The 16,064-nt window shown below is 42.1% G+C and overlaps 1 protein-coding gene across 1 annotated transcript in view; it reads left to right on the forward strand.

The window, feature by feature from the left end:
* Positions 1-16,064, forward strand: part of LOC129695485 (atrial natriuretic peptide receptor 1) — a 41,525-nt gene that overhangs the window by 15,196 nt on the left and 10,265 nt on the right. Inside the window, exons 9-17 of the mRNA XM_055632461.1 lie at positions 649-787; positions 3,298-3,384; positions 6,971-7,114; positions 8,925-9,046; positions 9,984-10,125; positions 10,945-10,993; positions 13,865-13,969; positions 14,090-14,209; positions 15,502-15,595. Coding sequence (XP_055488436.1) covers positions 649-787; positions 3,298-3,384; positions 6,971-7,114; positions 8,925-9,046; positions 9,984-10,125; positions 10,945-10,993; positions 13,865-13,969; positions 14,090-14,209; positions 15,502-15,595 — 1,002 coding nt within the window. The remainder of the gene's footprint in view (positions 1-648; positions 788-3,297; positions 3,385-6,970; positions 7,115-8,924; positions 9,047-9,983; positions 10,126-10,944; positions 10,994-13,864; positions 13,970-14,089; positions 14,210-15,501; positions 15,596-16,064) is intronic.

Raw genomic sequence — 16,064 nt, forward strand, 5'->3', positions numbered from 1 at the left:
CGGGACAATTTACAATTTACAGATCCCAATTAATCTACAAAGCTGTACATTTTTGGAGTGTGGGAGCACCCAAAAAAACTCCATGCACTCGCAGGAGAATGTACAAAATCTGTAGTCAAGATCGAACTGGGTCTCTGGCGCTGTAAGGCAATAATTCTACCAGTATGCCACTGTGCCACCCCAGTCATCCCCTTATATCTCTTCATTACAAGTCCAGTTCAGGTGGATCCTGAGTCTCCGCCTGTGAAGTCATCAATCAAGCATGCATTGGGCACATTCCCAACATAATGTCTGCAATGGAGTTTCTAAACCAAAACTGACAGTTACAGTTAATGTCAACGTTTTAGATTGATTCTCAGAGAATGGGCATCTCTGGGAGGGTTGGCCAAAGATGAATAGGTATGTATGGTAATTGGCTTCTGTAAATTGCCCAAAGTGTGCAGAACATAGAACCAGTATACTGGTGACCGATGAGGGGTGTAGACTCGATGGGCTGAAGCACCTGTTTCCATGCTGTATCTCTAAGCTCTAAGTTCCAATAAGTCAGCCCTTCATTATATCTCCATTATGCTGTCGTAACGTTCTTGACTTCAGTTAACGGTTTCAATCAGATTAATCTGTAGGTGCTTGTTGTGATTTGTTTTGTAGACCATGCCATGCTAGGCAGTGCCATTAGCATTCCTAATGGGGCGAGTGATTCCAACACCAGCTGCATCACCACTGCCAGCTCATGCACAGGAGCTCTCAATGCGTCAAGGAGACAGCACTTCACCCAGACAGGCATTTTGTAAGTGGAGCACAACTAGGAATTTATCCATGACAGTAAAGGTAGCCATGTTTGTCTTTGGTTTCCATCGTGACCCTTCATCCACTGACCAGTTGTTTTTGCCTCTCGTTTTATTTCAAGAAAATAGTAGGTGTTGTCTGTATTTGGAGTACTGGAAGTTAGAGATGACATCTTCAAGGTGAGATTTTAAACTAAAGCCCCACCTCTCCTCAGACTAATGTTAAAGGTCACTTGGCACAGTTTTAGGAAGTTGCCCACCGGCCAACCATTGGCAGTGCAGATACGTTGCTTATTAACATGCTGTTGTTTACAAATAGGCTGCTGTATCTCCCATCTTATAACTGTGACCACAGCTCAACAAGTCGCTTTAAGGTTTTGCACGAATTCTGCGATTATAACGGAAAAAATATTGCAAGTTGAATGTACTTATATTTCAAGTTGTTTTACAGCATCAATGCTGTTAGTTGACTTATTACTATCCCTCTGACTGATCCTGTTTCAATTAGTTAAAAGGTAAAGCACAGAAACAGGCTGTTCAGCCCATCTGGTTTGTACAGGTGTCTATGACATAAAGTTCTTTCCACTCAACTTAATTTTGCCCTCTCAGCAGATTTGTCCCTCACCTCATTGACCCTGAGGTACCTGGTTTAATTACAGCCCCATAAGTGGGTCCTTCTCCCCAGTTAATGCCTGGTACCAGTGATCAATGTTTTCCAGGTCTAACTGCCACATAGCGTCATCTCGGGGCTACTGAGGAGCAACCACCTCTTGTGTTTGTGGGGAAAAGCTGCTGAATGGCCAAAATCATAAGGATTGTCACCTAATAATGAAAACCAAACATGCCAGAAATATTCAGGAGATCAGGCAGCAGGTATGAAGGGAGACAAATACGCATCCACACACACACATACATATTGTATGCATAAGCATGCACACATGCACAGATACATGCATGGGTGCACAGACACACTTGCACGCAATAATTGTTGAAGGGAGGCACATACGCATGCACATACATGCATGTGCACAAGCATGCATACATGCACAGATACAAGCATGTATGCATAGACAGTGATACATGCACACAATTATTGTTTCAAGCCAATGACCTCTCATCAGAATTGATAAATGATTAATGATATCGGTTTTAACAGATAGAGAGGGAGAGAAAAGAGAACAGGGAGGAAAGAAGTTCTTTGCTAAGATGGAGAGATTAGTTGACAGAACCAATTGATTAAAAGATGGATGGAAGGCGAAGGGGCTGATAGTGGACAAGTAAAGCAACAAAGGATGGATCTGAGGAGCTGGAAATGGCAGAACCAGAATCACCATGGTCGGGACAGTGTGAACAAAACAATTGGGAACATGGTTTGATCTGAAATTGTTGTATACCTCATCTGGGGGGGCTGCATAGACTCGTAAGAGAAGTGTGTCGGAGTGAGGTGAGAGTGGACAACCTGTGGGACATCACGTAATCCACACGGAGACATGAACACTATACCTTGTTCATTTGGAAAGAATGAGTGCACTCACAGGAGCAGTTCTCCACTGAGACAAGTTTAGCCAGGTGTGGACAGTGCTGCTGGACCTGAACTGCATGAGGCTCAGTTCAGGGAGACCAGGCAGACCCTAGGATCAAGTTATGTAATTTCTCCCTGCACCAAGTTCATCGTAACTTTTCACTGTTTCAATATTCATTCACTGGTGGGTGATGCATGGATCATTTCTCTTAGACTAATTAATAAGCCTTAGTCTAAATATATAGGAAGGAAATGTAGATGCTGGTTAAAACTGAAGATAGACACAAAAAGCTGGAGTAACTCAGCGGGTCAGACAGTATCGCTGGACAAAAGAAAAAGGTGTCGTTTCGGGTCGAGCCCTTTCTTCAGTAAGAGTCATGGGACAGGGAAACGAGAGATATAAATAGTGATATAGAGAAACAGAATAAATGAATGAAAGATATGCAAAAAAGTAACAATGATAAAGAGGCCACTGTTAGCTGTGGACTTGGTGAAAACAGGTTACAGACAATGAGACTCAACAAGACGACTTTGATGCTAGTACAACTTGGGTGGGGGAGGGATGGAGAGGGAGGAGATGTAAGGGTTACTTGAAGTTAGAGAAATCAATATTCATACTGCTGGGAAGGGGGATTAAAGTGTCCAGCAACCGGGAGATCAGTAGGTTCAGGTAGCTGGGGAGGGGGTGGTTTGGATGAGAAGAGTTGATTTAACCCGGGACTGACAGCCTTAGTCTAATGTTTAGCTGAAGCAGGAGATGACCAACAAATACTAGCACTGTCGAAGACACCCAAGTGGAATAAATCAGTGAAATATCAGTTATTCCCCACCCCCTTCTTACTCTGAATTTGCAAATGCTTTGCCTTTCATCTGAAGTCTGTGACAAGCCTCACTGTCGGCCCCATTGATATGTACCAGTGACCTCACAAACTTAACAGTAATCTTCCATGAAGCAGCAGTCCATCACCGTTACTCTTTCTGTCTTTACAGTGATGGTCGAACCGTTGCCATCAAGAAGATAAAGAAGAGAACATTCACCCTTTCAAAGTCTATTCGCAAAGAGGTGAAGCATATCCGGTGGGTTGCAAACAATGCATTTCTGTTTCAATTGACAGGGATTGGTCACCTGGCAAATCCACACATTAAGGTGCTTTTGGGTAGTCTACACATTCCTGTCTATGCACTCACCAACCTACATTGGGTCCCATTTAATCCCCACATTCATTTACTCCACGATCAGCTGCTAAGCCTTCAGCTCGTCACCCTGAGCCTCTGGAATTCCCAGTCATTCCCAGTCATTATCTCCATTCCCCTAAAAAAAGGCACAAAATGCTGGAGTAACTCAGTGTTCCATGTTCCATTTTCCAGAACATGGAACACGCCTGCCCCATGTTCTCAGGCAGCAAACCTGGAGAACATGGATAGGTAATGTTATGGGTCGTAGAGTCATACAGCTAGAAACAGGCCATTCATCCCAACTTGCTGACCAATAATTTTCATCTACAGTAGTCCCACCTGCCTGTGTTTAGCCCATATCCTTCTAAACCTATCTTATCCATATCCTTCTAAACGTATCCAGTCCATGTACCTGTCCAAATGTTTTTAAATGTTATGATGGATAACTACCATCAACTACCTCCTCCACCAGCTCATTCCACATACCTACCACCTATTGTGTAAAAAGAAATGTCCTTCAGCTTCGTATTAAATCTATTCCCCCACACCTTAAGCCCCTATGTTGTCTGGTTCTTCATTCCCCTACTCTGGGTAAAATACTTTGTGCGTTTACCCTTTCTATTCTCCTCATTTTATTATACACCTCTATAAGTTCCTCCTGTGCTCCAAAGAATAAAGTCCTAGCCTGCTCAACCTCTCCCTATAGCTCAGGCCCTTGAGTCTTGGCAACATCCTCATAGGTAACTCTTCTCTGCATCCTTTCCAACTTAACATCTTTCCTATAACAGGGTGACCGAAACTGAACCCACTACTCTAAATGTGGCCCCACCTATGTCTTGTACAGGATAAAGGAAGCTCCCAACTTGAAACGGGACGCTGTTTGAGTTGAGTTACTACAGAACTTTGCGTCCTTTTTTTTGGTAAACCAGCTATTTTGTTGCTTGTTTCTACATCTCCATACCTCTTTTTAATTCTTTAAGACTCCTTGGCTCCTTCCTGGTTGACCAAGGTTTTGGTCAGCTGACCAAATATTTCCACATCTGCTTTGGTGGACAATGTTTGATGACACTCATCTTCTCGGCTTTGGGATTCTTCTCCAAATGAACGGTGCCTTATAACTGGAAGCAGCAGCAGTTTTTGCAGATGCTCTTGCCATTCTGCTCTACTGCTGGTGTTGAAAGAAGGCCACTTCACTTGCCCCCTTTATTCTGAGGTGTTTGGAAGAACCCAGGGCAGTGGCGGAAAGACCCTTGATGGATTTGAGTTCGCAAGAGCTTCAAAAGATGAATGGTTGCTATTCAATTAGTGGTTAAGACAAAGTTTTTAATGTGTCATGTGCATTCAAAAACAAGCTCCAATTGACAGCCGAAGGAAGTTGGAGATTGGGATATCTTCCTTGAACATCATTTTAACTGTGATGGTGGCTTCTTATTCACTCCAACAGCAGAGAATTCCAGTATCTAAGAAAATTGATGCAGTAGAAATATTTATATGAATTTTAGTAATGGGTTGACAAATTAAGCTAATCTATGTACTTAAAGCAAGTCATGTGGACAAACTGAGTACAAAACAAGCTTTGTGCTAGGAAGCATAGGGTAGCGGTGGATGATGTTTCTCAGACTAGAAGCATGAAACAAGTGGTGTACCGCTGCGATAGGTGCCGGGACCTTTGTTATTCAGAATATGCATAAAGGACCTGGAAGAGAATGCCAAGGATATGATTAGAATGTTTGAAGATGACACGATAACTGATAGAATTGTAGACAGCAAAGAAGATTGTTTAAGGATACACCGGTATCCTTATAGATACGGATAGAGATCCACTGGAATTTTGAGCAGAGCAGTGGCAGATTAAACTTAATCTAGACAAGTGTGAGGTAATACACTTTGCTAGGACATGTGGAGTAAATGGCAGGGATGTACAGGGAGAAATTGGGGTACAATTCCATAGATCCGTGGAAATGGTGAAGGGGATAGGATGGTGAAAAGGTGAGGAGTGACTTTATTATAAAATTATTAGGTACATTGATAGGATAGTCAGAGTGTTTCACCCATGGCAAAGGAGTCTGCAGCTAGAGGGCACGGGTTTAAACTGAGATTAGGTATGTTGCTAAACCTACCTGAATCGTCGCTGAGAATCTGCCCCAGCCCGTGTGCGCGATTTTGGCGCTGTTTAGAGGGGGCGGGTTTAAAACGCGATTTTTACTAGGCTGTTCCAATCGAAGATGTTTAGCCTAGTAAATCATTAACGAAAAATCGCTGAAAGACCCCGTCGCAAAAGATATTATTAGTTTTATAGGCCTCGAATAATAGTTATAATAGTTTTAAAATCACTCTCTCAACCCGCGACCTCTCGCAGCCCCAGGGTTTTATAAAGCAAACAATTAAAGGTATGTACCTTATTTTTACATTAAATGGGGCATGTATATAACCCTGTGTATAAAGTTTTCTATAGTGAGTAGTTCATTTTGGGCTCTTTATATCGCGCAGTATTTTTCTGGGCATTTGAGGGCACAAATCTACCGCAATGTGAACGTTCTAAACCAGCGCGTTCACAGGATCCCACTAGAAAGCTGATTTTAAATGGACTTTAATTTACAGCAATTGAACACTAAATTCCTTCCATTTGGCCTATAAATTAATGTAAATGAGATTTTAAAATCATGTTTTATTGTGAATTATTTGTGAATATTATTTGGACATTTAGGCTATTTAAAAATGTTAATCATTTATTAAGAAATGGATAGATGTTTAGATCTAGTAATTGAAGTTTGAAATTAGCTACAATTGGGTAACTAACTAATTATATGCTTTAATTTCAGGTCATCCAAGTAAGATTATTTTATATTTGTTTCAGAATGGTTCAATCTACGATAACTGAAAATTCCATTCACTTCTCTTAATTTTTAAGAAAGTTATGGGCTTTTGTCTGTCCATGATCACAGCTTTTTTGTTATGTCCATAGAAAATCAATAGGGAACAAGATGCTAATTTCCGAGTATGAAAATGGCCATAACATTTTTATTACTTGAGATATGAAAGTGAATTAGGTGTCAAATTAAACTTCTTTTTATGCTTTATCTGATGGGATAAATTGCAGACTTGATGTTTTAAATCTCAAAATTTTGTAACATTGAAGAATTTCAAGGAGATCTGAAAGTGAGTTTTTTTCAAAAGAGGGTGGTGAATATCTGGAACAAGCTACAAGACGGAAGTGGAGGAAATTACAATGACATCATTTGAAAGGCATTTGGATGTAGGGATGGGAAAGGCCTATAGGAATATCGGCGTAATTTGGGCAAATGGAATCAGCTTAGATAGGCATCACTGTTAGACAATAGACAATAGGTACAGGAAGTAGGCCATTCGGCCCTTTGAGCCAGCACCGCCATTCATTGTGATCATGGCTGATCATCCACAATCAGTACCCCGTTCCTGCCTTCTCCCCATATCCCTTGACTCTGCTACCTGTGTTTGGATTTGACAGGGAACTTGATCATCCAAACCTCTGCAAGTTTATTGGTGGCTGCACTGAACTTCCAAACGTGGCAATAATAACGGAATACTGCCCGAAAGGCAGCTTGAACGATGTGTTGCTCAATGAGGACATCCCATTGAATTGGGGCTTCAGGTATGGATCGAACACATTTCTGATCTCTGATCATTTCTCCCCATTTCCCTTCTCCTTGTGTCTTTAAGTTAATGTGTTTGATCAGCCTGCAGTGTCTCTTCTGAGTGACAGATGTGGACCATGACAGGTTGAATTCTGCATTTATCATAACTAAACCCATTTCTGTTTAAACCCAGTGTCAACACACACATCAGGCACACCAGTCTCACGGGTGTATAATAATCTCTCTTTCACACACACCAGTGTTTCACACACACCTACACACCCCTGACTCTTTCTCTCTTTTTCCCTCCCTCTCTCTCACCCCTCCCCTCACTTCTCATTCACATGAACACACACATACACACGCACACACATGGACACATTGAGCCATGCACACAAGACACACTCACTCACTCTCACTCACTCTCACTCACTCTCACCAGTCACAACTCGAATGCAGGACTGAAGGAAGGACAAATTATTGGAAGTGCTTCCCCAGGAATTTACAACCAGGCATTTTCGGTAATCTTTTTTCTGTAGTAACATTTCAGTGTATTATGCTTTGCCTTGTATATTTAATGCTTTTTCCTCTTATGTGCTGCCCTGCCCTGCCTCCAAATAACATTTGGAGACAGGGCAGCACACAATGACGTGAGTATGTAATGCTTCCATTACTTCCAACTGAGAGTGAATTTCAAAGCAAGAGTACTTCAGGTGAGACATTAATCAGAGTCTGAGAATGATCCCTGAGAAGAAAAGAACGGAGTCCGAGCCAATGTTTATCCTTCAGCAACTATATTTAACATAAATTATCCAGTATTCAACACAACGCTGTTTGTGCAAACTTGCTGCCATAAACCTGCTGTTGCTGCCTTTATTTCAAATGTGACTACACTTCAAGAAATGCTTTATTGATGTGCTTCACGGTACGGTCAAAAATGGGAAGGTTCACTGGTAATTGTAGAATGTAGCCCCAGCATCTGCAGGTTGCTTTGTGCAGCAATTAAGTTTATGCAAAATTAGCCTTAGTTCCTGTCCCACTTAGGAAACCTGAACGGAAACCTCTGGAGACTTTGCGACCCACCCAAGGTTTCCGTGCGGTTTCCGGAGGTTGCAGGTGGTTGCCGGAGGTTGCAGGTAGTGGAAGCAGGTAGGGAGACTGACAAAAACCTCTGATAACCTCCGGGAACCACATGGAAACCTTGGGTTGGGCGCAAAGTCTCCAGAGGTTTCCGTTCGGATTTCCTAAGTGGGACAGGGGCATTACACAACAAAAGCTGCCCTGGTGCATACTTTGTAAAAACAAGCACAGTGATATGTTCATGAAGCACAGCGATATGTTCATGAAGACATTGGACTGAGTCTGAAGAGTCTTGTCATTCCTTCAGGCAGTGTGGCATTTATTGCCCATGCTAACGGCCCCTGCACTGCTGTCCTTCCAGGCCATTTTGGAGAACATATAAAGAGTGACCACAGGACTGGGATCCTGGAGGTACGTACTGGCTTGGTGAGAAATGGACAAAACATACACTTCCCTAAAGGACAGTGAATGAGATGGGTTTTGCAGCAGTCCAGAGGTTTTCCAATCACCTTTACTACTACTAATTTCTTATTGCACATTTTTTAAATTAACTGTGTTTTCATTCCCCCACTGCTTCGATGGGTTTTGATGGGTCTCTAGATTATTAATCCAGGCTGTTGGTTAACTAGCCCATAACCCCACCACCAGCAGGATAATGAAACAGCTTGGAAAATTGATAGAATTGTGTTAGAAACCTTTCTCAGTTTCTGAACAAATGTTGGGTAACAGAGTGTGTTCTTGCCCCAGATTCTCTTTTGCGACTGACATTGCCAGAGGGATGGCCTATCTTCACCAACGTAGGATTTACCACGGCCGGCTAAAGTCCACCAACGCAGTGATCGATGATCGGTGGGTTTGCAAACTTGCAGGTAAGCATTGGCCATTCATTGAGTGAGAAATAGATGGACAATGAGTTACCAAATGCATGTCAGCCCTGCTTTTATGGAGTTACACAGGACAGAAAAATCCCACTCCATACATCACAGCAGGGTCTGCACTTTGAAAGACCCATTGATTTTGTCCAATTCCACAACTCTTCTCCATTGGCACTGTAAATATTATTATTTCATTAATAAGTCCAGTCCACATCCCTCAAAAAAATGTAATATTGAATCAGCTTTACTGCATTTTCAGGCAGCACATCCCAGATTATTTAATCATGTTGCAGCTGTATAAAACTTGTTAGGCCGTAATTGGGGAAATGTGTGCAGTTCTGGTTGCCCGATTACACGATCGATGTGGAGGCTTTGGAGAGGGTGCAGAAGAAGTTTACCAGAACGCCACCTGGATTGGAGGGTGTTGGTGTTAAGGAGAGATTGGACAATTTGGACTGCTTTCTCGAGAGCATCTTGATAGTTTAGCAGTGTATCCAATTTTGAGAGGCGTAGATAGGGTAGACAGGACTTTTCTCCCATGGTGGAAATGTCAAAGATTAGAGGGTACAGTTTGAAAGTCAGAGGGGACCATTTAAAGGGGATGTGCAAGGCAAGCTGTTTATACAGAGCAGTGGATGCCTGGAATGCATTGCCCAGGGTGTAGCTGGAAGCAGAGAGGGTAGTGGCATTTTGGAGACTTTTAGATAGGCACATGGATATGCAGTGAATGGAATGATATGGATCACATCCAGGCAAAGGAGATTAGTTGAACTTGGTATCATCTTTGACACAGACATTGTGGGCCAAAGGGCTTATTCCTGTGCTATACCGTTCTATGTTCTATCACCACAATTCCTACTTCACGAAAACTTCTCATATGTTATCCTTTAGATCTGTGTCATTTGATGGTGTTTCCTGTTTTTTCCACCAGACTTCTGCTTGCCAATTTACAGGAAAGAGGACATTTTTGATCCCCCTACTACCTACTGTCAGCGGTTGAATCAAGTATACTTACCCCCTGAGGCCCAGATGGCGTCAAACTTTGACCCCACCCCCGCTGCAGACGTATACAGGTAAACAGCAGAATAATTTCAGTGGGCGTCAAGTCACGTCTCAGTGACTGGCACTCCTTTACGTTAGACGGTTCAAGCCGTGCCCGAACTTTAATTAATTTTATTTTTTTAGTTTTATAATGCCAAGCTGACTCCAATGCCACCTATTGATCATCATCCCATGATGTAGAGAAATCTACCTGGATACTGCGTGTACATACTGTCGGTGGAGGCAATGGCCTTCAAATGAGAAGACAGTTTTAGTCAGTTAGCTCCCAAGACACCATTCAAAGAAAAGATGATGACTTTTATAATGGCCAAAATTACTGAATGTTTTGTTGCTCAGGGGGTCTACCCTTTAGTGAGACGTCAGATGGGCGTAGACAACATATGCTTCATACCAGCAGGCAACAACCTTTCTCCTTCAGCTTGTTGGTCTATTGGTCAATGATGAGAGTGAAGAAGTCCAACTGTGGAGGGGAACAGGACAATTACTATGAGGCGAGTTCCTCTCCAATTTTTCCTTCTAACACCGCGTCCAAAAGTTGTTCCTGTTTCCAGGCCCCTGTGTGTGAGTCTGATGTGTGTACCACCTGAATGGAGACTGCAGTCCCAGTAATTGATCTTCAGTGCCCAGTTTGTGCACTGGGAGAAGGGAAGTTTGGACCCTACCTGAGCTGGGACAGATCATTACCACTTGGAGGTGCTTCAAACTAAACCAAATGTACCAAAGATTGTGATAGAATACAAAAGGACTCTCAACTTAATGAGCTCAGCGACAGTGTTTAACCTCACTGATCATAATTGTTAAAGGAATATATGTTTTTTTCATTTTTACAGCTACGCTATAATTCTACTGCAAATTGCAACCAGAAGTGACCCTGTGCCGGTAAGTATTTTTATAAAAAAGTCAGGCAAAGGTACTCTTCAATCAGAATCGTGCAATGACCTGTTTGATACTCATATATCTGTAAGCAGCATAGGACCAGAGGAGGCCAGGCAACAATGTCTGATCTAGAACACAGAATAAGGAAGTGTACAACACAGGACCGGGCCTTTCAGCCCACAATGATATGATTCTTTTTATATCATCGTGGACTCATTTTTCCACCTTGGTTCTATGGCGCTCAACATATTAACTGAACTAACATCTGAGTTTTTACATTTTCTGTTGTCTCCTGGCTTCAGCTGCTATTTGAGTTTGGTAATCGGATGGAGGGGGTGGGAGAGAGGTGAGTTCCACATTACCGCTTCCACATCTGTGAGGAATTGCTCCCCTTTGCCCATTATGACTGAGAGCCCTTTTTTTAAGTGAGAATTTGATGGATTTTTTTATGTGAGTATTTGCTGTATTATTTTGAACATCCCAGAAGAGGAAATAGAATTTTCCACCTACCTGGTCAGGTATTTTAATCACCTCCCTTAATCTCAATACCTGATGGATACAACACTGGTTTGTCCAATCCCTTCTCATTACTTAAACCATTCAGCTCCAATATCATCTGCGTATAAGTAGTCGTTGATATCTTGAACAAATCTATTCCAAAATATTCTTTGGAGAAGGATAAATGCAGATAAATTTGACCGTGGTGTTATTTTCTAAGCTATCCGCTTAGCTATTTGCTAAATTTGATCCTCCACATGAGTTGAAAGATCAGCACTAATAAAGCTGAACACATAATTCAGGAATTAAACCATGGCTACTGGAAGAATGGTCACTGAAGCATCTGTTGTCAGAAAACAAGAGAAGATTTTATTGTTTGGTTTAAGTAAGATGGAGGTAATTACTCTCTGGGGATATTTCATTTAAAGGGCAGAAAATCCAGCAAATCTGCACATAAAAATAGAAACAGGAGTCGACAATTCGGCGCGTTGAGCCTGTGTCACCATTCAATGACCATTGCTGTTCCTCTAACATCACTAGATTCCTGCCTGATCTCATATCCCGTAATTCCCTCAGTATCAAAAGTCCATTAGTTTCATTCCTGAACATATCCAATGACAAAATATCTACAACCGGGAAATGAATTCACACCCTTCTGAGTCAGGAAATTACTCTGTATATCAGACTTAAATAACCCACCTTCAATCATGTGGCCTAGAGCTATGAACTTTCAAAGGATGACGGACCATACCTCTCATCTTGAGGCCCACATCTGCTTCAAATTTCCCACCATTTGTATTATTACCTTCCAGTAAATTTGTAATCCCTCAGGATTCCTCTTGGGATTTTTTCTTTTGCTGTTATTGATAACTCAGGCCATATTTGGCTTAATTCCTTTGCATAATACACTTTCACTGTTTGTTGGTTCACCCCGTGCTCCTAGACACAAAACGCCTCAGTAGCACCGACTGCTTCTCCACGTACCAACAGTGGAGCAATGGCCGAATCTTTTATGTGAGAATTTGCTGGATTTCCTGCCTGTTAATTGAAGGATCCCCAAGAGGATAATTACCTCCACCTCACTTAGCCAACCAAGAAAATCTTGAAGAAACAGACAAGTCTGATGAAGGGTCCTGACCCATAACATCAATCTGAAGAGGGGTCCCGACCCGAAATGTCACCTACCATGTTCTCCAGAGATGCTGCCTGACCCGCTGAGTTACTCCAGCTCTTTGTGTGTTTTTTGTTTTGTAAACTAGCGTCTGCCGTTCTTGTTTCTTGGGAAATCTTCTCTTTTGATTTCTGGCAACTGATGTCCAGTCACCATTTTTGAGGTAACCATGATATAATTCATGATTAAACTTATTCAACTTTACTTGTGCTAATCTGTCATATCATAAGGAGGGTCAAGTCTAATGCATAATGTAGTTTAATGCAGAGCCAGCTGTACTTTTTAAGAAGGCTCCATTGCTTCAACCTCCGCAGTAATCGGTGGTAGCCAGTGCCATCTTCTTTGCTGCCATGTGCTGGGACAGCAGGGCAAAGGCTGCGGAAACCAATTGAATGAACAAACTCATCAGGAAGGCTGGCTACGTCTTGGGGGCGGAATTGGATTCAAAGGAGGTGGTCTTGGAGGTGAGGATGCTCCTCAAACTGCGGAGCATCCTGGACAATCCAGCTCACTCCCTCCATGACACACTGGTCAACCTGAGGAGCACCTTCAGCAACAGACTGGTTCTACCAAGATGCAGGACAGAACGCCATAGGAGACCCTTCACCCCTGTGGCAATCAAACCGTACAACTCCTCCCCCTTCTGTCGTGGGGTGGACTGACACTGACTTCCCCCCAACTGCCCCCAATCTTTGCACATCCCCAATCATTTCCACTTTAATTTCATGTTTCAAGTATTTTGTGTTTTTGTGTTTTTATGACTGTTGGCAGATTAATTTCCCTCCTGAGATACATAAAGTTCTATCGTATCGTATAGTATAATGCAGACTGGCCTCCTCATTGCCCACAGTTCATCAGAATAGACACTGGATGTTGGGCTTATCGTAGCACTTCCCTGCATACTTTGTTATTTTTATCTTGCCATGGTAGTTGTCCCTGGATCTCTCTATCCTTTTGGTCTTCATATCCTTGGTCTATTTTTTTTTTAATTACGTCGTTAAACTGGAAAGAATGCAGAGAAGATTTCTGTGGAGAGAAGGTTATGCAACTTTGAGGGGAGGTGAGTGGCTCTTCATCGCAACCTCTTCATCAGTGGTTTTTCAATCAGGGGGTTACGCCGATTTCAAAGTGGACATCAAGGAAACTCTGACGTCTTTTAAACAAAATGATTGTGTTTAAATTAATATTCTTGAATTATACTCCAGAGAGAAGATGGAAATTTGGCTGAATTTGGGAGGTGTCCACCTTTGCCAGAATTAATAAGTGGCAAATCAGAAAATGCTTGTCCTTGTCCCTCTGAATATGTCATGGTAAGTGAGCCGGTACATCAGGAACAGCCACGTGTGCAGCATACCTGGGAATTAGTAAATGGCCTTGCAGGTAAAGTGATGTTTTGTTTACAGACATATTTTCTGTTTCTTGCTCCACAGCTGATCAGAAAATGCCGAGCACAGACTCCAACTCACCGACCCTCCTTTGAACAAGTCAACAAGTACCTGCACAAGATCAATCCCAACAAAGTCAGCCCTGTGGACATGATGATGACTCTGGTACAAATGGAAATAATTGCAAACACCATTATCCTTTATAACGGGAGCAGCAAAACTCCAAAGATATATATTTGCTTGTATTTTAGTTTATATTATATCAACAGAGTATTCCATCCAGCTGCTCTGTGCTGGTCTTTAAACTCCATACAGGTCAACTCACACCCCTCCTCATCTCATCCTCGCAACTTATCCTTCTATTTCTGACCCCATTCTCCAGTGAAACCCCTGTCCATTCGTCTTTTACTGATAACTCAGCTCTTCAGACCCCCTCCTTGCTGCTCTCCCTCATTCTACTCTCAATAAATGTCAGGTCATTCAAAACTCTATTGCCCATCTCACACCAGTCCCCATGTATTAAATACCCTGTGTTGGCTGATGTAGGTTGGCTCCCTGCTTGACTCCATCTGGATTCTAACTTTCTCATTTGTTTTCAAATGCCTGTAAACTTTACAATATTCTGGCATCACTGAGCTTCTCTGCTTCAGGCTTCCTGCTCATCTGGATTGAATTGTTCCATCATTGGCAGCTGTGCCTTCAGCTACTAGGGGCAGAAGTTCCATAATTTCCTCTCTAAACCTCTCCACCTCTCTCCTACATTGAGCTGTTCCAGATAATCCTTAATTATCAAGTACAGCAGAGGAACAAGGCCTTCGGGCCACAATGGCCACACCGACCATAATGACAGTCCAGCTAATCCTACCCCCCTCCATAACGTCTCTATCCCCTGTCTGTTCATATGCCTTCTAAATACCTCTTAAACCTTGCTATAGTATCTGCTTTCATTGTTTCCACCACCTTCCCTGGTAGTGTGTTCCAGGCACTTACCACTCTCTGTGTGGAAAAAAAACACCTTACAGATAATCTGTAAACTTTCCCCTCTCATCTTAAACCCATGACCTCCAGTATTCCACCTTGGGAAGGGGGAGGGGGAACAATATCTATCCTATCTGTGGCACACATAATGTTATATCTACAGATCATCCCTCAGTCACTGACACTCCTGAGACAACAGCCTAAGTTTGCCCAACCGATCCTTTTAGCTAATACTCTCCAATCAAGGTGAACCTCTTCTGCACCCTCTCCAAAGCCTCCACATACTTCTTATAGTGTGCCGATGAGAACTGCACATAATACTCCAACTGAGGCCTGACCAAAGTGTTACACTGCTGCAGTATGACTTCCCAACTTTTATACTCACTGCCCCAACTTACGCCTTCATTAACACTCCATCCATTTGTGTTACGACTTTTAGACGAACCATGAAATAACTCATTTATATGTTTGTGCTCTAGATGGAGAAGTACAGCAAACATCTGGAAACATTGGTGGCTGAGAGGACTCAGGACTTGGTCCATGAGAAACAAAAAACTGACCGTTTGCTTTACAGTAAGTCCTTGAGAAAACCCATTCACATTCCTGCACAAATGGAATCAAGATTATTAAATGTGGTTTTAAAGGAAGTTCTCCTCAATATACATCATTCTGACTAAAACAGATTATAGACCAGATTAAAATTAGTAATTATCGATAACAGTTTTATGAGCTCAAATGATGCCCAATGATACCAATGTGTTCTCTATTCTATAAAAAAAAAATTAACTTATGGATGTTAATATGGTTAGGACACTGGCTTATGTCTCATATGAGTGTCACATTACATTACATGCCTAGAAAGTAAAATAGTCATCTTGAGTACTCTTATTTTTGTCCTATGTACCTATAATCTAATAAACTCTATCTTCATTTATTTACTCAGTACAATAATTCAGTCCACACTGCTTGATTAAGATTTGAAGTAACAATTCTAAACCACTCAGAATGTAGTGGGGAGTAGATTGGGTAGATGTGGGGAAAT

This window comes from Leucoraja erinacea, chromosome 3 (assembly GCF_028641065.1).
Source record: "Leucoraja erinacea ecotype New England chromosome 3, Leri_hhj_1, whole genome shotgun sequence".
Lineage (NCBI taxonomy): Eukaryota > Metazoa > Chordata > Chondrichthyes > Rajiformes > Rajidae > Leucoraja > Leucoraja erinaceus.